At 38.4% G+C, this 21,118-nt stretch overlaps 6 protein-coding genes, 1 long non-coding RNA gene and 1 other non-coding gene across 11 annotated transcripts; 6 read left to right on the top strand and 2 right to left on the bottom strand.

Moving 5' to 3' along the window:
- Window positions 1–9: 9 nt before the first annotated feature.
- Window positions 10–1,951, top strand: LOC112467839. Its single transcript, XM_025036703.1, has 6 exons — window positions 10–142; window positions 219–380; window positions 493–701; window positions 774–988; window positions 1,065–1,333; window positions 1,419–1,951. Exons 1-6 carry the CDS (start codon window positions 78–80, stop codon window positions 1,864–1,866), a joined length of 1,368 nt encoding a protein of 455 aa, XP_024892471.1. The 5' UTR covers window positions 10–77; the 3' UTR covers window positions 1,867–1,951.
- Window positions 1,952–2,045: 94 nt separating this feature from the next.
- Window positions 2,046–7,169, bottom strand: LOC112467838 (methionine--tRNA ligase, cytoplasmic). The gene is made up of 16 exons (XM_025036702.1): window positions 6,942–7,169; window positions 6,471–6,622; window positions 6,151–6,267; window positions 5,907–6,068; window positions 5,701–5,823; window positions 5,201–5,316; window positions 5,004–5,120; window positions 4,886–4,924; window positions 4,652–4,816; window positions 4,281–4,557; window positions 3,817–4,201; window positions 3,432–3,645; window positions 3,110–3,346; window positions 2,696–3,029; window positions 2,388–2,624; window positions 2,046–2,309 (listed from the first exon to the last, which is right to left on the bottom strand). Exons 1-16 carry the CDS (start codon window positions 7,042–7,044, stop codon window positions 2,160–2,162), a joined length of 2,928 nt encoding a protein of 975 aa, XP_024892470.1. The 5' UTR covers window positions 7,045–7,169; the 3' UTR covers window positions 2,046–2,159.
- A 297-nt stretch (window positions 7,170–7,466) lies between these two features.
- Window positions 7,467–9,775, bottom strand: LOC112467815. 2 transcript variants are annotated; one of them, XM_025036650.1, is made up of 4 exons: window positions 9,429–9,775; window positions 8,790–9,252; window positions 8,643–8,714; window positions 7,467–8,571 (listed from the first exon to the last, which is right to left on the bottom strand). In XM_025036650.1, exons 1-4 carry the CDS (start codon window positions 9,517–9,519, stop codon window positions 8,229–8,231), a joined length of 969 nt encoding a protein of 322 aa, XP_024892418.1. In that variant the 5' UTR covers window positions 9,520–9,775; the 3' UTR covers window positions 7,467–8,228. The 2 variants fall into 2 exon arrangements, with proteins under 2 accessions (XP_024892418.1, XP_024892419.1); XM_025036651.1 differs by lacking the exon at window positions 9,429–9,775 and adding an exon at window positions 9,321–9,408.
- A 192-nt stretch (window positions 9,776–9,967) lies between these two features.
- LOC112467816 (MKRN2 opposite strand protein) lies at window positions 9,968–11,409 on the top strand. 2 transcript variants are annotated; one of them, XM_025036652.1, is made up of 2 exons: window positions 9,968–10,158; window positions 10,494–11,409. In XM_025036652.1, exon 2 carries the CDS (start codon window positions 10,726–10,728, stop codon window positions 11,341–11,343), a length of 618 nt encoding a protein of 205 aa, XP_024892420.1. In that variant the 5' UTR covers window positions 9,968–10,158; window positions 10,494–10,725; the 3' UTR covers window positions 11,344–11,409. The 2 variants fall into 2 exon arrangements, with proteins under 2 accessions (XP_024892420.1, XP_024892421.1); XM_025036653.1 differs by lacking the exon at window positions 9,968–10,158 and adding an exon at window positions 10,165–10,398.
- Window positions 11,180–15,263, top strand: LOC112467814 (protein MTO1 homolog, mitochondrial). Of its 2 annotated transcripts, none has more exons than XM_025036648.1 (10): window positions 11,180–11,237; window positions 11,722–11,974; window positions 12,101–12,400; window positions 12,493–12,669; window positions 12,844–13,251; window positions 13,558–13,730; window positions 14,007–14,456; window positions 14,633–14,736; window positions 14,870–14,930; window positions 15,120–15,263. In XM_025036648.1, exons 2-10 carry the CDS (start codon window positions 11,761–11,763, stop codon window positions 15,222–15,224), a joined length of 1,992 nt encoding a protein of 663 aa, XP_024892416.1. In that variant the 5' UTR covers window positions 11,180–11,237; window positions 11,722–11,760; the 3' UTR covers window positions 15,225–15,263. The 2 variants fall into 2 exon arrangements, with proteins under 2 accessions (XP_024892416.1, XP_024892415.1); XM_025036647.1 differs by lacking the exon at window positions 11,180–11,237 and adding an exon at window positions 11,351–11,412.
- A 538-nt stretch (window positions 15,264–15,801) lies between these two features.
- LOC112467817 lies at window positions 15,802–17,501 on the top strand. Its single transcript, XR_003042323.1, has 4 exons — window positions 15,802–15,993; window positions 16,296–16,533; window positions 16,753–16,891; window positions 17,217–17,501. It is a non-coding gene; the product is annotated as an uncharacterized LOC112467817 (long non-coding RNA).
- Window positions 16,150–16,220, top strand: LOC112467844. Its single transcript, XR_003042327.1, has one exon. It is a non-coding gene; the product is annotated as a small nucleolar RNA U18 (small nucleolar RNA).
- A 411-nt stretch (window positions 17,502–17,912) lies between the features above and the next one.
- On the top strand, window positions 17,913–21,061 carry LOC112467791 (protein will die slowly). Its single transcript, XM_025036606.1, has 8 exons — window positions 17,913–18,142; window positions 18,826–18,922; window positions 19,010–19,173; window positions 19,417–19,506; window positions 19,737–19,876; window positions 19,980–20,211; window positions 20,308–20,395; window positions 20,816–21,061. The coding sequence occupies exons 1-8, from the start codon at window positions 18,053–18,055 to the stop codon at window positions 20,914–20,916; spliced, it is 1,002 nt and encodes a 333-aa protein (XP_024892374.1). The 5' UTR covers window positions 17,913–18,052; the 3' UTR covers window positions 20,917–21,061.
- The last annotated feature ends 57 nt before the right edge of the window (window positions 21,062–21,118 follow it).

Genomic DNA, 21,118 nt, shown 5'->3' with positions numbered 1-21,118 from the left:
AATGATATTCGTAGGTACTGCACAGACCAAAGCACGTGAGTTTGATAGATTATCTGGAGGGCGACGGCCTCCAAGTTATGGACAACTGGCCAAAATTTGGACACACTCTTCTCTCGCACGTCGCCAACATGTTTAACTTCACGTAATTGATTATGATACATCTAAATATCTCTGCATATACTGTGTAACAATTGCTCAACGAATGTTTTTGCACGTAGCATGGACCTCATCGAAATCAACCACTGGGAGAAGAACGACAGTAACGGTCCTCTGATGAGCACCTTGAAGAGGGACGATGCCGATTTGGGCTACTATCCGTCTATCCTGACAATCGAAAGATACGGATATGCGCGTGTCATTTTTCAACAATGGCCCACGCGGTAAGCAACACCCTATGGAGAAAATGTGTGCATGTATAAATAAAATATAACAAATGTAGTGATGTAAAATAATGTTTTCTCTTGTTTGATACGCGAGTAATTTTTCATTCAGTACCTGTTTCATGTTTCGTACCATACCGGCGACGAAGATGAAACCTTGGATAATACTAAAGCCGTTCGCAGCGGACACGTGGTACATGATTATCGCGATGTTGGTGGTCGCAATTCTCATTCTGTCCTGCATACTGAAACTGGAACGTGCCAACGATTACGGCTGTAGCATTTCGGCATTGATCACCGTTGCCGCATTATGCCAGCAAGGTACTTACGATCATGACGATACGACGACAACGGAGATATATTGCGTTCTTCTGTTATCATAATATCGATCAGGTTTTCCTTCTCTCTCTGATCAATCGGCGAGTCGAATCGCCCTCATTCATATCACGATCTTCGGCCTGTTGGTATATAATTACTACGGGGCGGCGATAGTATCGGCTAGATTCAACGATCCCCTTCAAAAGATGAATGACTCGCTGTATTCGCTGGCGCATAGTAAGATGCAGCTCGCGGCCGAGAAAAATGTCTTTTTCGATTTTCTGCTGCGGGTAAAAGCGCGTTCCAAAATAGTAGTTCAATATTTTTTAGCTTAATCGCTCTCTGATAAGCTTCTATTTTTGCTAGAACCAAAGACCGGATGTGCAATATTTTAAGCCCTATTGGAACGCTGTACCGGAATGGAAGAGATTTATTCCGATCGAGGATGGCGTGGAGGGAATAAAGAAGGGAGGCTTCGCTTATCACGCGGATCCGGACGATATCTATCCATCTATCGAAGTCGCGTTCGATAAGCAGATGATATGTCAGCTAACGGAAGTTCATCTATTGCAACCCTCCGAGTTGGGCCTGTGGTGCAATCTTAAAAGTCACTTTCACGAAATCTCCAAAATAGCGTGAGTACATCATTATTGTGTACATGTTGAATGCTGCAATTTTCAGCCTACAAAATAAATATTAGGTCAATATTATTTAATATAGATTACTGAGGATATCTACGTCGGGACTTCGGCGACGAGAGATACGTCGCCGGTCGGCCAGAAGGCCTTATTGCCCAAGCAACGAGATCTTTGTCTCTAGTGTGACAATCTACGAAGCGGCGCCGATTTTGATTCTTCTGTTCTTTGGCGTGATAATTTCACTTATCGTATTTAGTATCGAGCACTTTGTTTTCTACATGATGAATTCAAAACGAACGTCAGGTATTACACGAGGTATTGTACCAAACATTAAATCAGACATTAAACCAACCATTAAACCAGGTATGAGACAAGGTATTAAACCAGACGTTAAAAAAGGCATTAAAATTAATAAGAAAAATAAGATATTGCTAAAAGATAAAGCACCACCTACGAATAACGTTATTCTGGTGCTTCCAGAAGCAAGTCGTCTCTTCCAACAGGTGCTGATGTCGAAACGATACCAGTAAAGGATATGAAAATAGGTACTGATAATAATGGGATTCTCAATTGTTACGTAAATTATTTACCTGATCATCATTACATATAGCGAATAAACGCATTTAAATAAAGTACAAATGTCTTCACGATTCTCCTCTTCTAAGTCCCGATACACAACGCGCGAGTGGGGTAAAATAAACGTATAAAATAAAGCGCATGTGTATTTCTTATTGTTAGTCGAATACTCTTATTAGTTAAATAACTACATGAATAACGTAATAGATGAAAAAAATCTCATCGTTCTATTACGAAGGAAGTGTAGTTACTTTTTCTTCTTGGATTTCTTGTCGACGACAACTGGCGCTGTTCCAGTGAGATCTGCTAAACGCTGTTTCAGTTTCACCAATATCTCCACTTGTGGCTTCCACACACTTCCGTCTTCCTTAGCCTTTAACTCCCGCACAAGATTGCCCTAAAATTGCGACGTAATGTAGCAAATTGAAACGCTAAATTACTAAGAAAAATAGTACCCTTATGTGATATTCAATACCTGCTTTGCGATAGCAGATTCTAATGCCGCCACGTCTGTTGGAGCATTTTGTTCCCCATTTTGTTCCGGCACGTGCTTCGGTTCGGCCTTCTTATTTTTCGGGGGTGATTTTTTTTCAGGCGCGTTCGTATTACTTTTGAGATCAATTAGCTTCTTTTTCAGATCTAACAAAATTTCTACTTGCGGTTGCCAAACGCTTTTGTCATGTTTAGCTTTCAGTTCTCTTACTAGATTGCCCTAAAAAATACATAAAATTGTTTAAAGGAGATGATTCTCGCATCAATATAACAGAAAAAAAGATACTAAACCTGTTTTGTAATAGCAGCTTCTAATGAGGCGACAATTTCGTCGGAGCTTTTAGCCGCTGCTTGGCCATTATTTTCCTGCTGGCCAGCGTATTTCTTGCGTAACATTTCTACCTTTTGATCTTCAATCTTAGTGAATAGCGGACTGGGCTTGCCGATTTTGTGCCACGTAGGTAACATATTTGTTATCGTTTCAGGAATGTAGCCGTAAGTTTTGTTACTCAAACCTAATTGAGATCTCAATTGTTTGGTTGTACTGGGCATAAAGGGAGCCAAAAGGGCTGACAGAAGGCAGGCTAAATTGCAACAAATTGCAACGACAGTTCCGGCCCTTTTCCTGTTGGTTTCAAATAAAAATATTACTCAAAAAGGACGAACCGACGAGAAAGCGGTTAGAATAAATAAAATTGCTTATACTTGTCGTCGTCGTTTCCCTTGATTTTCACCCAAGGCTGTTGAAATTGCATGTACTGATTGCCGTGCTTCGAAATCGCCAATATGTGTCTTAAGCCATCTCTGAACTTGGCTTGTTCCATGGCGTTTACGTAAGACGACAGTTCGCGTTGCGCCAACGCTAATAGGGTCCAGTCAGCCTCTTCCGGCTCTATCGGTGGTACATTAGAGTCGAAGAACTTTTCAGAGAATACCAGAGCTCTAGCCGTAATAAGTTTTTGGGACTGTTAATAACATCGCGACGTTAATTACTGATGGCTTACAAAGAAATGTGGTAGCTACAAACCTGTTGACAAAATTCCCAAGATTATTTAGTAACTCGCTATTGTTTTTCGTGGCTAAATCCACCCAATTAAAAGTTGAATCTTGAGTTTCGGGCCTGATAAAGGCCAAATAAAATCGCCACACATCAGCTGGAATGCCGGTATCTCTGGCATCGGTTCCAAACACTCCGATGCCCCGAGACTTGGAAAATTTTTTATCTTCATAATTTAAATATTCTGAAACGAAATAATTGTTAAATCTACAAGAAAATCGACGAAAAGATTGCGTGTGAACAAATAAAACAAAAAAAAGATTCGAAAGAAAAAAAGATGTTTAGATAAGTATACAAAGACATAGTCATAAAGTAAATGCATCCGACAAATATGCACTCTTTGGAGATATCATACCGGTTGCCATTATATATTTCATCAACGTGTAATTTTGATCAGCTGCTAGTAAACAAGCGGGGAACATTATCACGTGGAACGGAACGTTATCCTTTGCCATAAATTGGCACAAATCGATTTTCGTATCCTGAGGAGGTTGCCACCATTTCTTATATTCTTTGGTATACCTCTTTGTAATACTGATATATCCGAAAGGGGCGTCAAACCAGACGTAAAACACCTTATTTTCGAAACCCTCTACCGGAACCGGGATGCCCCACTTCAAATCTCTGGTTATACAACGCGGCTTAAGACCGTCGCGTAACCACGCTTTTGAAACCACTCTGGCGACGTTGGACCATCCCTTTTCCACGGTAGCTGAATATTTCTTTAGTTCCTGTTCTAGCTGCAACACGGAAGAGCTATGAATATAATCCGCATTCTACTGGAAACGCATTAACGGAGCGTCACGATGCAAATCTTACCTTGGGTAAATCCAAGAAGAATTGTACCGAGTTTTTCACGACAGGTCTATTGTTACACATCTTACATCGAGGATTTATTAACTCGACCGCGTTCACGAGATGACCGCAACCATCGCATTGGTCACCGCGCGCGTCTTCGTACTTGCATCCGGGACATATGCCCTCCACGAACCTATCGGCGAGAAACCGATCGCAGGATTCGCAATGGAGTTGTTCCACGGTCTCGGTAAAAATATAGCCTTGCGATTTAATTTTCAGGAAAAACGCTTGAACGATTCTGAAAGATATTGTAACAAAGATAAACGTATTTAATGTAAATATAACAATAAAAGATAAAAGAACGATGAAAATAAAACGTGACGCAATCTTACTCTGTTTGCTCAGGTGTAGTAGTGCGGCCGAAATAGTCGAATCCGATGCCGAACCAGCGGTAAACGTCGTTGTGGATGTCGAAGAATTTATCACAAATAGCTTGAGGAGTAGTTTTCTCTTGCAAAGCTTTTGCTTCAGTCGCGGTGCCGTATTCGTCGGTTCCACTAAAATTTAAATTATTTAAGTTGGAACGTCGCTTTTCTCACGTATGTTGCAAGAAAAAACATAATTACCTTATGTAGAGGGTGTTGTAGTTTCTTTGCCTGCAATACCTGCGCAAATCAAGAAAGTTCAATATTATATTAAGTTACAAGATACTATACTTATTGATATTTAAGTGTACCTACAAACCTTGCAAAGATATCAGCTGAAAGAACGCAACCAATAATATTTCCCAGATGCGGAACATTATTGACATAAGGAAGAGCCGATGTTATCAATACATTTCGTTCACCTTTTTTAGGTAATCTAAAAAGAATATATAATCGGTTCAATAAATTCACGTATAAACTATATAAATTTGTTAGATATGGGATATATGAACTTACATGGGATATGAGCTTTCCTTGACTTCTGGATATTGATCAGTGGTCCAACTCTTTGCCACATTGCGAAGTTCTTCTTGACTAACTATCTCCACTTCTTTTTCCTTAGTTGGGCTAATCTAAAACAAGTCATTTAGATTTACACGTGTATCAAAGAGGGCCTGGGTCGGTTGTTCCCATCTGTAAACTAACTAATAGTTAAATCATATAAATGTCTTTGTTTTTCCTTCAAATTAGACAAAGATACACAGAAAAAAATGTTGTGTACCAAATGTCAATAAAAATCCACTCTAAATTTTGTGTTAAAATAACTCATTCATCGTGTTACTTGTTGACATTTAGAATTAGTTATTTAACACAAAATTTAGAGTGGACATCACTGACATTAAATTTTTTACTGTGTAAACATATGATTTAACTATTAGTTAGTTTACCAACAGATTGGAACAACCCTTATTGTTGTTTGTGGAATGTTCGTTAAAAAAATATTTAAAAACACTTACGTCACTAGGTACTGATTCGTGAACTTGGGAATTTGAGGTTGTATTGACAGGGAACCAGGAAGCAGCTTCAATGCTTGCGATAGCTTTCGCGCCTCTTTCCAAGTTGAACATTTCAATGGATTCCTTGACAGACATATTCCAAATTTGTTTAATTATATATGTCAAATCTCTATGTTTATGAGATACCATTTGCAATGAAATTTTACCTTAATCGATTGCTGGATAACTGACTGCTTCTGAATATTAGCTAACCAGCTATCAAGGTTTGGCAAGTCCTTGGCAATATTGTTTGCGATATCTGTAACCAATATCGTGCTCCAAAGACTTACCCAAATAGAAATATCTGCTGGTGATAAATTACTACATTTCTAAAAAAAAAAAAGATATCAAAGAATGGAGTAAAAGATGGACGATAAAAAGGACATTTGAGTGATGTTTTTGTTTATTTACCTCAATTAAGTACTCTTTTTCTTTCAGTGCATTATTGAGATCTTTTAGTAAAGACCATAAGTCAGATTTCTGTGGGGTTTTGGAAGTTCTTGTGCTTGCGTGACTTAATATGGTTGGCTGTAAAGAATATATTAGACTTTAATACGTGTTTCAAAGAATCTTTGTCTTATATATTCTCAAAATTATTAATAGCTTTCTATGGAGTTGAACGACATATGACTATAAAAAACAACATAAAAAACAAAGACTAGACTAGACTAGGTTCAATTGTAAACAGAAAGCAAGTCTGTAGTTGATGCAATATCTAATTAAAACAATACCTGTAATTGAGAAATTTCCCATTCCAACCATCTGTCGTTAAGAACCTCCGATTCTTTAGGTACCGGCAACAGGAAGCGTAGCGCTGAAGAGACGCTGAACAGAGATACTCCTGATGGCGTAGTCAGCGTTGGCAAGCGACCCAAGGCAGCGTCTACACGTAATACAATATGTAGTCATAACCACATTAACTGAGCCTTGTAGAAGTCGAATTGATTGACTTGGCGACATAGAGAAAACTGATGAAGATACAAAAAGCACTCATGGTGCTCTGAATCTTAAAAATCTAAACAATTCACAAAAACCGGAGTTAATCGGTTTGACTGCTGAGAGATACGATCAAAAGTAATTCTTGCAAGTCGAGGTAGTGTACGAATCTAATCTCGCGTATGATTTAATCCAATATATTCCCTTTCGTAAATAATTTATGCGAGACGCGGAGGGGACAAGCAGGAAGAGGTTAATGGACCCACCGCTGGGCTTCAGAATCCTGACAGAGACGGTCTCCTGAGCCAATTTAGCTGCGACAATCAGCTTCAGCGCGTTTGGGTTGCCCCCGTTCGTGGAAACGATCATCGTCGGCGAATAAATTAATAAATACGTCAATAAATAGGGAAATATGCTAAGCGCACAACCGCGAGACACGTGAGCGACAAACCGCGACAGGAAACAGCGGGAAGCGTGGGGGGAAGCGAGATTGAGGCCCGATTTCCACGCGCGAGGATTGCGTCAGATTCTGCCCCTCTCTCCTATTGGACACGATCTTTTCGTGGGTGCATATGCGACGCTTTACAAAAAATCATCTAGTCACCGTAACGTGACGCCGGAGATACTGATGGAGCTGGAAGACAGAGTAGAGTCAAATAAAGATGAATTAGGATTTAGGAACATTTTTACATCATCTTGCCCTCCCTTCCACGAACATACTTTACAGAATTAATAATTAAATAACAGTTTGTACAGTTACAGGTTTAAGGTACCAAAACACTTCAACGATGTCAGAAATATTAATTTATTCTTCAGTATTAATATACAGAATCGTAAAAGATAACTTTTGGATCGATTTGTAGAATTTCAATCTTCTCAATTTTAACCCTAATTCAATTACAGTTATCCCATTTAACTTTTAATTATCTAACTCCTTTAATTATAACTTTAGGGAAACTCAAATTGGGAGTGACATGTGAGAGCAGTCGATTTGTAGCGGGTCCCAGGTTCAGTCCTATGTACATTTTCATTTGCGATTGGCTCGCTAGATAAGTTAACACGTTGACTGCCATATGATGATAGTAGTCTATCCTCCGTGACCAATACCTAACTTTTCAGTGTTACCCTGACCAGCGCTATCGAACAATTTTTAAAACTTATAAAAACATCATTTGTTATGTATGTCATTGGTATGGACACCATCTAATGTAAAATCTCAGCATAGCTTAATAACGATATAAAGAAAGTAAAAAATGTGTTATTCAACATAGTAACTGCACGATGCAGCCTTGTAATCATATTATACAGTATTTCATCATTATATGCCCGTGAAAACTTTCTACTTGGTATTATAATGAAGATTCTACTACGTGGTACACGGAACAAACCTGGGCAGACAACGCGTTAAAGAACATTAGTTATGTGATGAAATTATAAAAATATACGACGTCATCTCGCTTTCCGCATTTAATAGAATAAATAAATTCTATTATATTTCGTAACTATATATATATATTGAGGATGCAAACGAGCTCGCGTGCTTGTCGATCGTATTACGTGTCCTTCCCAGACTTGAGAATCGTTACAATTTCTTCCAACAGACTGTTTCTTATCTCTCTCTGAGTATTGGCCTTCTCTCTATGTTCCTCCGCGCGTGCAAATTCTTCCTTCTGCATATCCCGCATCTCCATGCATACTTGCAAGACTCCATTTCGCATATAATTGGAATTTTTATTTTTGTTGTCCATCCTGCTGATTAAATTTCTTAATAAACGCTGACAGCCCTGCAGGTTCTCAATTATTTGCACGTTCTGAGCTTCCAATCTGGCATTATGCTGAGTGACTTTCAAATTATCTGCTGTCTCGGTACCACTGCTTTTGGCAATCATCATGGATCTGTAATAAATATTTGAATTAACAGTGATCAATCAGCAAATAATTCTATACCCCGATGAGTTATAACTTACCCTGCCTTTGAGTCATCGTCGCCATTCATTTCCGTTTCATATAAATCAGACGCAAAGATTTCGTCCAGGTCTCTGTAAGCACATTTAACATGTGAATCGATCTCTGACGATTTAGGTCAACCTGTAGAAATTCAGAAACAAACTCACTGTTCGTAACTGCAGATGTACTTTCCCCTCCCGTTTCTCCTGTTGTGTATCATCATGTTCTTGTAAGCGCGTTTGAGCGTTTTGTATCTGTTTTCCACTTGCAGAGACGACACACTGAAGCCATTCTCCATCAAATTTTTGGCTATCTCCTGATACGCCTTCTTCATGTTTTTCAGTTGCCGATTCCTCACCAATTCCTTCTTCTCTTTGTACTCCTTCAGAAAGATCTTCGTCGAGGCGTCGCACCATGGGAAAATCGCATTTCCGCCTTTACTCGTCGTTGGCGTGTCGGCCTTATCGGACTCCTTGGACTTATCCGCCTGTTTCTCACTCTCGGAATCATTGTCAACTATCTCCCATGGAATGACATCGATCTGTATATCGTTGCCATTGACATTGAAGCACATTTTTTCCGCCTTGTCGTCAATCTCCGATATGTGAAGTTGGAAAATCACATTTTCCTCTGTAAATATACACGTTATTAATGCTTGTCCGCAGGTCTGCTTACGTCTACTTTCGTATTGACATTACTTATTGCTCACAGACATTATATAGCCGAAGAAACAATGAGCATTGTCCGATAGAAAGATAGAACATGTCATATACGTATCATATGATCCATCGTGTGATTGTTATTACCTTTACCATTACCTTCGCATGTGATCGTAACAAACCCATTGTTGTCTATGATCACCTTGCCCTCCTCGTCGCGATTAAACCAGCCTTTCATTACCGCGTGGCTCGCTCGGCCCAAGGCTTCTTCCTCACCCGCAATCCCAGCCGGAATCGGCAAAATCCTTTTCTCGCGCCGCACGACGCGGTATTTTATTTTCGCGCTTTATTCCGTTGCACCTTTTGCACCTCCGATACGCTCCGATATTCGGCTGCAGAAAGTGTAAGAAGGTGCAGCGATTGCAAATATATCGCGGTGCCTAGGCCGCGTCGGACGAGAACGTACGTGTACCCTGCGATGGCTGCTGGCGACGAGGAAACGGGACTACACGGCGCGAGAAGAGAGAAGCGGGAGGAGAGAAATGCTTGCGATCCCCTTCGAGGCTCTTATCGCGTTTCGCCGACGCCGAGTCGAGCGAACGGTGGCGCCATCGGGGTTACCGGCCGGTAAAGTAGGTCGCGATTTTATCTGCCAACGGGAATACCTGAAATATCGATGTCGTGTATCGTCTGACGTCATCGCGTGATCGCATGTGTAACCGGGAGCCGATCACTGCCTGCGACGAAAAGTCTCGTAAATTGTTGTAACTCGTTGGACGTGTGACACACGCGTTCCTGACGCCGATCCTCTCGTTGCGAAGAAGACACTTTTTTCCATGACACCCACGCAAACCGCGGTTGCACGCGTGCCTGTCGTGTGAGTATGTCGGGAAGTTTTAAGTTTAAGGTTAAGTGACCCGGTTTTTCCATTTAATTGTTTTTGATAACGCGAGATGATTAGCGCAATATATCTTGCCCTTCGATTGCAGCTAATACGTGGACGTGAGATATTTCCACCGTGCGCGCGGTCGACTTTTTACATTGTTTGAGATGTCATTTAGGTTAGGTCAGATTAGGTTAGGATTACACGATCTCGCTACCTAAACACCTGTGTTGTGTGCGTACGCAAACTTGTTTTATACATATACCTTGTTTGCGTTATCGCTGATATTTTTTTACACTTTTCGTATCTTTCTGCTTTCTCGTTTCCAGTACGAGCGTTGTGAAGTAGTGAAACGAAAAGAATGGCCGAGGCCGACGGAGCCGATCCCACGTGACAAGTGTTTATTATTTTACGTACGTCTCGTTCTGCAGGACTGGCGGTTCTCTCGTCCTCTTTGACAGGATCACAGGAATGAAAGTGTCTCTAGGAAGATGGAATTAAATTTTGTCGAATGAACGCCCCACAGTGAGATTTAAGCGCAATACCGCTCTTTGGAGAAACATGAATAATGATCCAGGCGTCGTCTGTTTCCGTCATTGCTCGACGAAGAGTGTATTCTGCCGGCGTGTACCGGCGACGTGTCCGGTGTGCTCGTCGCGAATGCAGAATTTCGTCGTGGACCCGTTTTGCGTTCCGTATCCGTTTGCAAATGCCGCGCACAATCCGACCAGCGTCGTAATTCGGCCCTCGCGAGGCAGCTTCCTCGATGATTACGACGTGACGAGTGACGATCTACATATCGGGATAGTTGATTCCGCTGGCGTTATCCTGGAGTTCGACAGAGAGGGACTGATAGCGAATGACGCTGTCAGGTGGACCGATTGCGTCGCCTTGGAAGTGGTGCCGGCAGCCTGGACCGCCCGATGGGACGAGACGTTGTCGTTCATGTCGAAGGATCCCAAGTGGAAATCCGTTAACTATAACGCCATCAATATGAACTGTTTCAACTTTGTTCTGGAATTTTTTAATAATCTGGGATACGCGGATCTGAAATTTGCGAGCAAGGAAGATCTGTGCGAGCGATTAATATTATTGAAAATGCACACTGCATGCCGATATGTTTCGTTGTACAGAAACTTGAAGGATCAGGAATATCTGCTGGCGGATCATCACGCTTGATACCTCCCTCTGTCATTTTTTATTTGTATTATGTTATTTGTAATTTGTGCAATAAAAACATTCACGTTTGTACGTCTGTCCTTTCGTTAATTACCGCGCGAATTTTTTTTGCTGAAAGCATAAAGACTGAAAAAAAAAAATAATTGTGAAATTTTTATAATATTTATAGAGATAAATGTTATATGAGATAAGCTAAAATAAATTTTTTTTTACTGAAAAAGATTATTAGGCATATTTGATGATAAATATATCAACATATAGATAAGCCATAATTAATGAGTATTTAATCAAATTATAACAAGACGGTGATATAAAATATTCGATTTCATTACAATAATTTGTTCTCTGATATTTAACAACGGTCAAATATCTTTGCAGGAAGTGAAATACGGACGAAAGGCATAACATTGAGGCAAAATGATTTGTACAAGGATCAGATCGTCTCTATTAAACCGGTGGTGCAATGGACGTTCTGGACAGAAACGCTTGTTAAGGAAACTAATAGATAAGAATGAAAGCAAATTTGACGTGATCGTTGTTGGTGGCGGTCATGCTGGAACCGAGGCGTCTGCTGCTGCTGTTAGGATGGGTGCAAAAACACTATTGGTTACACAGAAAAAAAGTACCATAGGTACGCGTATACTTCAAGTTAATAATGGCATGCTGAAATTTAGATTGCTGCACTTGAAACGCATCTTTGATCAAAGTAAATTTGTGTGATCTAATATGATATAATTGAATACAATTACGTTTGCAGGAGAGATGTCGTGTAATCCGTCCTTTGGTGGTATTGGAAAGGGTCATCTGATGCGAGAAGTGGATGCCTTGGATGGAGTATGCTGTCGGATATGTGATATTTCAGGGATACACTATAAAGTTTTGAACAAGCGCAAGGGACCAGCGGTATGGGGTCTCAGAGCTCAAATCGACAGAGCATTGTACAAGAAACATCTTCAAGCGGAACTCTTCAATATGCCCGGATTGCATATTTACGAATCCTCTGTGGAAGATCTGATTTTGGCGAACGAGCCTCTGTCTTGCGAAGGAGTGATTCTTAGTATGTCTTGAACTTTTATAATAGGATAGAAAGGAATTGAGATTTTTGAATTTAACTGAAAATAATTAAAATGTGACTAATTAAATTTGCAGAAGATGGAACGAAGATATTTGGTGACGCGGTAGTTATAACTACGGGAACTTTTCTGAAAGGCCAGATAAACATCGGGTTAGAGAAAAGGCCTGCAGGTAGAATGAACGATGATTCCAGCATTGGTTTGGCAAATACGCTCGACAGGCTTGGTTTTCGAATAGGAAGATTGAAAACTGGTAAGAATAATGTTCTATGCAATATAGACCTAATTAATTCGTGTAATGTGCTATTTAATGGATATATTTCATGTTTAGTGTTTTAATTAATGCATATATTGATTAGAGTTTGAAATTTTAATTATACATTAATTATATATAACAACATATTAGTTAACATATACGTATTTTTAGGCACTCCGCCAAGGTTGGAGAAAGAGAGCATTGACTTTACCAAATGTTCGAAATCTCTGCCGGACGAGTCTCCCATACCGTTTTCGTTTATGAGCGACAACGTATGGCTACCGCCTGACAAGCAAGTACTAACGTACCTGACGCATACAAATGAAAATGTCGCAAAGATCATTAAGGATAATATGCACTGTAATTTACACGTAACGGAGGAGATATCGGGCCCGCGGTATTGCCCGAGCATAGAGAGTAAGATTCTGCGATTCAAAACACTTCAACATCAGATCTGGTTGGAGCCGGAAGGTCTGGACTCGCCGTTGATTTACCCAAGTGGATTGTCGTGCACCCTGCCGGAAGATAAGCAGGTGGAACTCGTTAAATGTATCCCCGGATTAGAAAACGCTCGTCTAGGTAACCTCTTTTTAGATTGAATTATTTTTGATTAATTTTAGAAATCCACCGCATTTAATTATTCGTGCGTGAACAATTTTATTTATTTATTTATTTATTTATTAAGATTTTAAGTGGATGACTTGTGTCTAGAGAGTGTTTTTGTTATTCAATTTTTATATTATTTTGATATGTTACTAAGATATCTACAATTAAGCTTAAGTCATAGTAATAGGGCACTTATATTTCTATTATGATTTTATATTATAAAAGATTTTATATTATAAAATCTTTCCAACTCCCTTACTTGCATCTACATTTAAATAGCCAAGCCTGGTTACGGTGTCGAGTACGACTACATAGACCCCAGAGAATTGACCACTCAATTGGAGACGAAAAAAATTCCGGGACTGTTCCTCGCCGGGCAAATAAACGGTACCACCGGCTACGAAGAAGCAGCTGCACAAGGTATCGTCGCGGGTGTTAACGCGGCCGCTAAGGTGATTGACGTTATGCAGAAAATACTTATAAATTGACGTTTCTCAATGTAAAGAAAAGAAAAAGAAGTTTATATGACTTTCCATTAAAATCACGTGAATTTAGAAGCATAAAATTTCTCTTGGACGATTTGGCTTATCCAGTCAGCCCTTTCATTTCACGATTGTAAATCAAACTTGTTCTAAAAAATGAATTTTTTATTGCCAATTGAAAAGCTAATATATAGACACATTTTTAAATACGTTTTACATTTTGAACAAATCTCTGTGTATGTCCAGGTGTTTAAGAAACCGCCGCTTCTGATAAGTCGAACCGAGGGATACATTGGCGTCCTCATCGATGATTTGACGACGGAGGGTACCACGGAACCGTACAGAATGTTCACCAGCCGATCGGAGTTTCGGCTGAGCTTACGTCCCGATAACGCTGACCAGAGATTGACGGAGAAGGGTTACACAGTAGGCTGCGTTTCTCGCGAGAGAATCGAGAACACGCGAAAGTTTCTTCGCAAAATGCAGGAAGCTGTACAGATACTCAAGAGCGATGTGCGGTCGTGCAACAAGTGGCGACGGTTGTTGAATTTGAAGAGCTCTAAGTCTGTTGGACACAAGTCGGCATTCGAAATGCTATCCATGACGACCGAGGAAGTCACATTCGCACAAATATTGAAACTGTTGCCGCAGTTAAACCATCTGGCTGAAGATCCTGGTCTGACGAGAAGACTAGAGGTTTGCGAATTAATGATCGAACATATTGCCGTCTGTATTTTGTAAGAATATATTTGTGCGATTTAAAGTAAAGCGCTTTTATAAGCGAAATGGAAATTTCAGCAATTTCACTCAAACGTATTTAACAAATACATTTGTCAATATTTTTAAAACACTGGCAACGATTCGGCTTTCAGATAGAGACGAAATATGAATATGTTGTCGCGGATCAGCAAGAGCAAGTAAATGACATCAGGAGAAACGAGCAAATGACTATACCTGATGACATCGACTACAACAGGTGAGGATCGAAGATTTACTTCGTTGATTGATTATTTAGTTGTTGCACGATAAAATTCATAAGAATGATAATGTTCTAAATGTTACTAAGGGAAGTATGACATTACTAACCGCTCGTTTTATTTCTGTTATAGTCCTGACTTAAATCTATCTACCGAAGATCGAGAGAAACTTTCGAAACATCTTCCACGCACGGTAAATTCTTTCGTTAACGATAGCTCTTCCGTAAAAGCAAATTCTTTTCCTTTTTTGTTTCAATCCCAATAGTATTTGCTGCTATTAAAGTGTAATTATTTCCACATAAGTCGGCATTTGTTTCTTCAATCAAGTCATAATTGTATCAACAGCTTTTAACAGTCTGTATTAATGAGATTTATCTTACAGATCGCAGCGGCTAATAAAATCTCAGGTGTGACACCTTCGGCTATACTAAGGTTACTTTATTATATTAGATATCATTCCAACGAGAATGTTGCGAGAGCACAGTAATGTATTATAGTAGCGAAAAATAAATGATAATGATTTCTACGATGTGTGGCCGACATTCCTCAACAAACGCAAGATTATACGATCAGGAATTTAATCAAATTAATTAAGTATTGATGAGATAATTGTGGATACCTCAAATAATGTAATCGGAACACTTAAATAAGCCTGAAACCTTGAAATGACTTTAATATTCTAAAAAGAGGATAGTTTAAAAAGTAAAAGAAAAAATGTACTTGTTATGTTATAATGTTATTATCGGCACAAATAGTAAACATGTACATCTAACTTCGACTAAATTCCATTTAATTTAATCGGCGATTAATTCAACTATCAAAATTGCAGGAAAGTTTTCAGCTAAATCTTTCCTTGTGTCAAAAAATAAAAAATTAATTCTATATTAATCAAATAATGCAAAGTAAGATTTATTTGTTATAAATTTTTGTTTGGTAGGTTAATCATTGATTAAATTAAATTAAAATCATACGGGAATACGTAAGCAGGAAGACTTAAGTATTGAGCGAATTGGCCAATTACAGTCGAGAATTGAAGACGTAAAGCTACCAACGTTCAACTGTGATTGGTTGGTTTACCACTGAAGTCATGAAGATAGGAAGGAGAGTGGGAGCTTTCCGTTACAAGAAGTAGCACCGACCACCGACTACTTCCGTTTGCGTTCCATTTCCTTTGCGACCGTTCGAGGTTGGAGACGCGTCATGGTGCTGGTCCATTTCTCTCGCGTGAAAAGAAACCGCGGGAGAAACGCAAGATGGTAAGAAACTTTTACTTTCTCTACGTTCATCGATACGTCGCTCAGCTCTGCGTTTTTCTCCGCTGATTCCAACACTCCATTTCCGATTATTCGCTCGTTACAAAGATTTGCAGTTTGCTGGCCACGTTCCCGACCACGTGTTTTCTTTCGTTTATCTAAATGATGAGACTTATTGGTCCGTGTTTCTGATTTATCAGTGATTAATCTTACAACCATTTCTGAGAAAATATTTTATAATGCAACTTATATATAGTGCGTTAAGCGATTGTGAAATTATTTATAATGTATTTTTTGTTTCTCAGGTTAAATCTGCGCGAAAAATGGAAATGATGCATTGCGCTTGTTGCACCATTTGCGAATTTGAAAACTCCTCAGGAGAAAATATGGGACGAAATCCTTGGGATGAAACCTGAGACCAAGTACAAGTCGACCACTTTCATGCAGAATAACTTGCCACATCCCATTCTTCAAAATGACCATTGTAAATTGGTCTGGAATCTTGAAGGTGTAAGATACCCATAAAGACTTTGGAGTTCTTAGGTATAATTATCTTACACACCATTATCTTGGATAATTTTGTGCAAATTTATATAGTTTCTCTGCTTCGACATCTCTTAATTATGATGATAACAGGTCCGTGTTACTGAGTACGATGATTAATATAATCCGTTTTTCTGATTTCTTATATTTAAATCTTTTATTTCATACAATCATCCTTAAAATGTATAGTTTACTGAAAAAGAAATTATGCAATTGCAGGAAGGAAAGCTAATGTGTATGGAATGAAACTATTGATTATTCATTTAATCTACGTCGCAGCCAACAAACACGCTGCAATATTGATTGCAAAGAAACCCCAATGTGAGAAGAATTTTTTTTCTTTGTGAAATGTGATACAGTAAGTAATATGGCGTTTTCATTAATCTTAACATTATTTCGTTAAATTTAGACACTAAATTCTAAATCTGGTATATCATTACATATTGTATCTTTATTATTGATCAATTTAAAAGTATAAGTTTCATACGTTTCTCATAAAATCAAATTTGATATTGTGTCAACTCTTTCAAATTAATATTTAATATTTCTTAATCGTGATGATATTAGTGGTCCGTGTTACTGAATGACAGTGATTATTACCATTAACTGACTTGTTACAAACTTAATTTTATTTTGCAGTCATTCTTTAATCATATGATTTTTAACGAAGAATTGCATTACAGGATAATAAGCTGCTCCAAAATGACGTTATCAAATCTGATGGACGTAGTGCAAATATGATATGCGTTCGATCCGTATGTAACTACATTCAAATGCGAAGATATTTTCGATGCGTTCTGTACATAAAATGAAGAAATTGGATCCGTTGATCGACAACCAAATCACACATTACGATCCATGTAATAAGGAGAAGAATCATCAATTTATTATTCACATTTTGTTATGCTTTGTAATTATAACGTATATCATGTATGTTTGTTAAAAAATAAAGTACAGTTTAATAAATATTTAAAAAATATGATCTAACCATATTTATAAATAATTTTAATTATTAAAGTTATATTAAAATTATGGCCTTATATTTTGATCCCAACATAAAATATGCAGAATTGCTTTAGAATTTGTTATAAATCGTGAACGCGTAAGTAACATGATTTCTCTGATGCATTTACAAATTTTCATTTCAATTTGTGCCTTGTATAATTACAATTATTTTATATTTTGTTATATATCATGGCCCTTATAAAATGATCTTTATGAAAGCACGCATAAAAAGAGAAAGGGTTCGCAATGGCCATATTTCTCTCTCTCTCACTCTCACATGAAAGAAGAGGAGACAGCAAGAACGCAGAGCGCCCAATCAGACCGCTTACCACGATTTCGCCGAAGCGAAGCACCTTCGGTCGATTTTCATTGCCATACGGCCCCCATACTCAATAGCAGAGAGAAATCTTAACCGGAGTCAGCCATTCTATAGTCTTTAGGCTTACGGGTCGGATCCGGATGTCGTGCTCTCGACGCCGCGTTTCTGAACTTTGTTAATAAACAATTGAGAAATATGGTACCTCTCGGCCCATCGCCGGGACACCAAACGTCCGTCAATAATTCTTCCAGCGCGGCTGCCAGCGGGACGAAAAACGCGATATTGGTAATGTGTACAAATACATTAGGGCTGCGTTCCTTTTGGGCGCTCACGCGCTGTAAGCATCGCTCTATCTTCGCTCTATCTTCTTATACCCTAGAATTTACACATGGTAAAGAGTATGTACAGGTTAAACTCGCGGCTAACACGCCGGTTAGTTCGGTTAATCGAGTTACGAACGTTAGACGAAGCGATGTACACGTGGGGATGACAGATCATTCTGATTATTATAAACAAAAGCTGCGTTCAGCCGATACTCCGCTAGCCTAGCAATCGTGAGCAGTCGCTCGTTTCCTCTCCTTTGACCCAATGGATTAAAAGAAGAGGAAACGAGCTTCTTCTTCTTCTTCGTCTCGTTATTGGCACAGCTTTCCTTTCGTAAAGAGGAAACGAGCGACTGCTTACGATTGCTAGGCTAGCGGAGTATCGGCTGAACGCACCCAAATTCTCTTAGATATCTACGAAATTTTAAACTGGAGCATAACCTCGTTTTTTCCCACTTTTTACCTTCAAGTAATTTCTGTATGATCCCAGCTCGATCAAACAGCTTCACGCTTTTCAAGGTGTTTTAGTTTTCGGCTACGTATGTTTCAAACAGTGCATCCACAGTCAAATTTTGACTATCGTTTGAGCAGTGTTACTTTGTAGTGCAGTGTCTTCTATCTGTATCTTTGCTTTTCCTTTTACAGAAGTCCAACTATACGCTAAAGTATACCTTGGCAGGTCACACTAAGGCAGTATCGTCCGTTAAGTTCAGTCCCAATGGAGAGTGGCTGGCCAGTTCGGGTAATTACGGATTCTTTGGAGATCTGATTTGAGATACACTAACTGAAAAAATTAACGATTTTTTAATGTACATTTCTGATTTTTCAGCTGCTGATAAGCTCATCAAAATTTGGGGCGCTTACGACGGAAAGTTTGAGAAGACCATAGCTGGCCACAAGCTCGGTATTTCTGATGTAGCGTGGTCTAGTGATAGTAGATTGCTGGTATCAGCTTCTGACGATAAGACCTTGAAAATATGGGAATTGAGTTCCGTAAGTAATCTATTGTAGTAGTTTATTGTGATTGGAAGAAAATAAACGTTGACGCTAATTTTGAGGCTTCAAAATATTTTGAAAACTTTTCAGTCGTCGACATTAAATATCTCGATAACGTCAAGCTTGGAATTAAAGTTTAAATTTTATATCTTAATATAGGATAAAATTAAAGATTTCTTTTTAACAATATATTGCATATAACATTTCTCGATGTATTAATCTTAGAATCTTACTTTTCAGGGTAAATGTTTAAAAACGTTGAAGGGTCACAGTAATTACGTTTTCTGTTGTAACTTCAACCCACAATCCAACCTCATAGTTTCTGGTTCTGTAAGTAACATATAAATTAGTTGCACACATATTTTCTCGTTCTTTATTGATTATATGTAAAAATGCTCCTTTTAAATCAATTTAGAATCTCATCAAAATATAAATTTTTATGAGAATCAACTTGGTCAGGTTTTCTATTAAATATGAAACTAGTAATATTATGTATGCGATTACAAAAAGGATAATCAGATCCTGAGCAAGGTAAAATTTAAAAAAATTCGTCTTTTCAGTTCGACGAAAGTGTGCGGATTTGGGATGTAAGGAGCGGGAAATGTCTTAAAACCTTGCCGGCACATTCAGATCCTGTGAGCGCGGTACACTTCAATAGGGATGGTTCTTTAATCGTTTCGAGTAGTTATGACGGATTATGGTAAGTATACAACATCAAAAGAACAGTGGCCCCATATCTTCTCTGGAAATTTATTTACATTTAGATGTAATATTGATATCACATATTTACACGTCATTTGCAGTCGAATTTGGGATACTGCGTCAGGTCAGTGTCTGAAAACCTTGATAGATGACGACAATCCTCCAGTATCGTTTGTCAAATTTTCGCCGAACGGTAAATACATTCTGGCAGCAACGCTGGACAACACATTGAAACTGTGGGATTACAGTAAAGGGAAATGTCTGAAAACGTACAGCGGCCACAAAAACGAGAAATATTGCATCTTCGCGAACTTCTCTGTAACAGGTGGAAAAGTGCGTATTGTGATTAATATATCAAATGTGTCATGATTAAGACGTGGAGGCGATAGACTCGGAAAATTGTTTTAACGTCTTTTTTTCTACCCACAGTGGATTGTATCCGGTTCTGAAGATCACATGGTGTACATTTGGAATCTGCAGACGAAAGAAATAGTACAAAAGCTACAGGGGCATACAGGTAAGCATGTGTTCATTAAAAAAAAAAAGAGAAATTGAGTTAAAATAAAATTGAATCTTTGGATCTTTATGTGAATATATGGATCTTTATATGAATATAGTATATACACAGTGAATTACTTATAATGTTAATGATCAATATCTAAAAATATGCATCCTATGAAAAAATGGTTTAGACAAAACTTTTCAAAAAAACATTTTTAGAGAAGATATTTAGATATTAGATTTTTTTTATCTAAATTGCACTGGTAGAAATATGTGGAATATATGTGTATGTGTATATACACAAATATATTTGAAAAAATACACTTTCCACTAGTACGATGTATTTCTCTAAATAAATTATATATTTTTCACAATTCTCTCGAATTTTCCGCTGTATTAATTATTCACTGACAGCGTGCATGTGTCTCGTTTTTAGATGTGGTACTTTGCACAACGTGTCATCCAACGGACAACATTATAGCTTCGGCCGCCCTCGAGAATGACAAAACTATCAAACTATGGAAAAGCGATACATAAGGATACACAATAAGCAATATACATTTTGTAAATTCATTGCTGTTACTATTTGCTGTACAAATCTCTGTGTTTTTATGTTAAAGAAAGAACGATTACATTGTAAAGCATAGATCATAGACATTAGATAAAGTAAAATGCTATTTTATATCAGAATAATATTTTATTATTGACAGTGTTACACGAGGTTTTAGCTTAGAGTTAA

This window comes from Temnothorax curvispinosus, unplaced genomic scaffold, assembly GCF_003070985.1.
Source record: "Temnothorax curvispinosus isolate PA1 unplaced genomic scaffold, ASM307098v1 QBEX01017816.1, whole genome shotgun sequence".
NCBI lineage: Eukaryota > Metazoa > Arthropoda > Insecta > Hymenoptera > Formicidae > Temnothorax > Temnothorax curvispinosus.
This window is presented reverse-complemented; position numbering and strand designations above follow the sequence as displayed.

Bases quoted from the DNA above. Each gene is read 5' to 3' on its own strand.
- LOC112467839 (XM_025036703.1), top strand. From the start codon at position 78: ATGGACAACTGGCCAAAATTTGGACACACTCTTCTCTCGCACGTCGCC. The intron at 143-218 runs GTAATTGATTAT...TTTTGCACGTAG, and splicing joins GCCAACATGTTTAACTTCAC to CATGGACCTCATCGAAATCA. The intron at 702-773 runs GTACTTACGATC...AATATCGATCAG, and splicing joins TGCCGCATTATGCCAGCAAG to GTTTTCCTTCTCTCTCTGAT.
- LOC112467838 (XM_025036702.1), bottom strand. From the start codon at position 7,044: ATGATCGTTTCCACGAACGGGGGCAACCCAAACGCGCTGAAGCTGATT. The intron at 6,623-6,941 runs GTGGGTCCATTA...TATTACGTGTAG, and splicing joins CAGGATTCTGAAGCCCAGCG to ACGCTGCCTTGGGTCGCTTG. The intron at 6,268-6,470 runs GTATTGTTTTAA...TATTCTTTACAG, and splicing joins GGGAAATTTCTCAATTACAG to CCAACCATATTAAGTCACGC.
- LOC112467815 (XM_025036650.1), bottom strand. From the start codon at position 9,519: ATGAAAGGCTGGTTTAATCGCGACGAGGAGGGCAAGGTGATCATAGAC. The intron at 9,253-9,428 runs GTAATAACAATC...GTATATTTACAG, and splicing joins ATGCGAAGGTAATGGTAAAG to AGGAAAATGTGATTTTCCAA. The intron at 8,715-8,789 runs GTGAGTTTGTTT...ATGTGCTTACAG, and splicing joins TACATCTGCAGTTACGAACA to AGACCTGGACGAAATCTTTG.
- LOC112467816 (XM_025036652.1), top strand. From the start codon at position 10,726: ATGAATAATGATCCAGGCGTCGTCTGTTTCCGTCATTGCTCGACGAAG.
- LOC112467814 (XM_025036648.1), top strand. From the start codon at position 11,761: ATGATTTGTACAAGGATCAGATCGTCTCTATTAAACCGGTGGTGCAAT. The intron at 12,401-12,492 runs GTATGTCTTGAA...TTAAATTTGCAG, and splicing joins TTGCGAAGGAGTGATTCTTA to AAGATGGAACGAAGATATTT. The intron at 12,670-12,843 runs GTAAGAATAATG...ACGTATTTTTAG, and splicing joins AATAGGAAGATTGAAAACTG to GCACTCCGCCAAGGTTGGAG.
- LOC112467791 (XM_025036606.1), top strand. From the start codon at position 18,053: ATGGTACCTCTCGGCCCATCGCCGGGACACCAAACGTCCGTCAATAAT. The intron at 18,923-19,009 runs GTAATTACGGAT...CTGATTTTTCAG, and splicing joins AGAGTGGCTGGCCAGTTCGG to CTGCTGATAAGCTCATCAAA. The intron at 19,174-19,416 runs GTAAGTAATCTA...CTTACTTTTCAG, and splicing joins AAATATGGGAATTGAGTTCC to GGTAAATGTTTAAAAACGTT.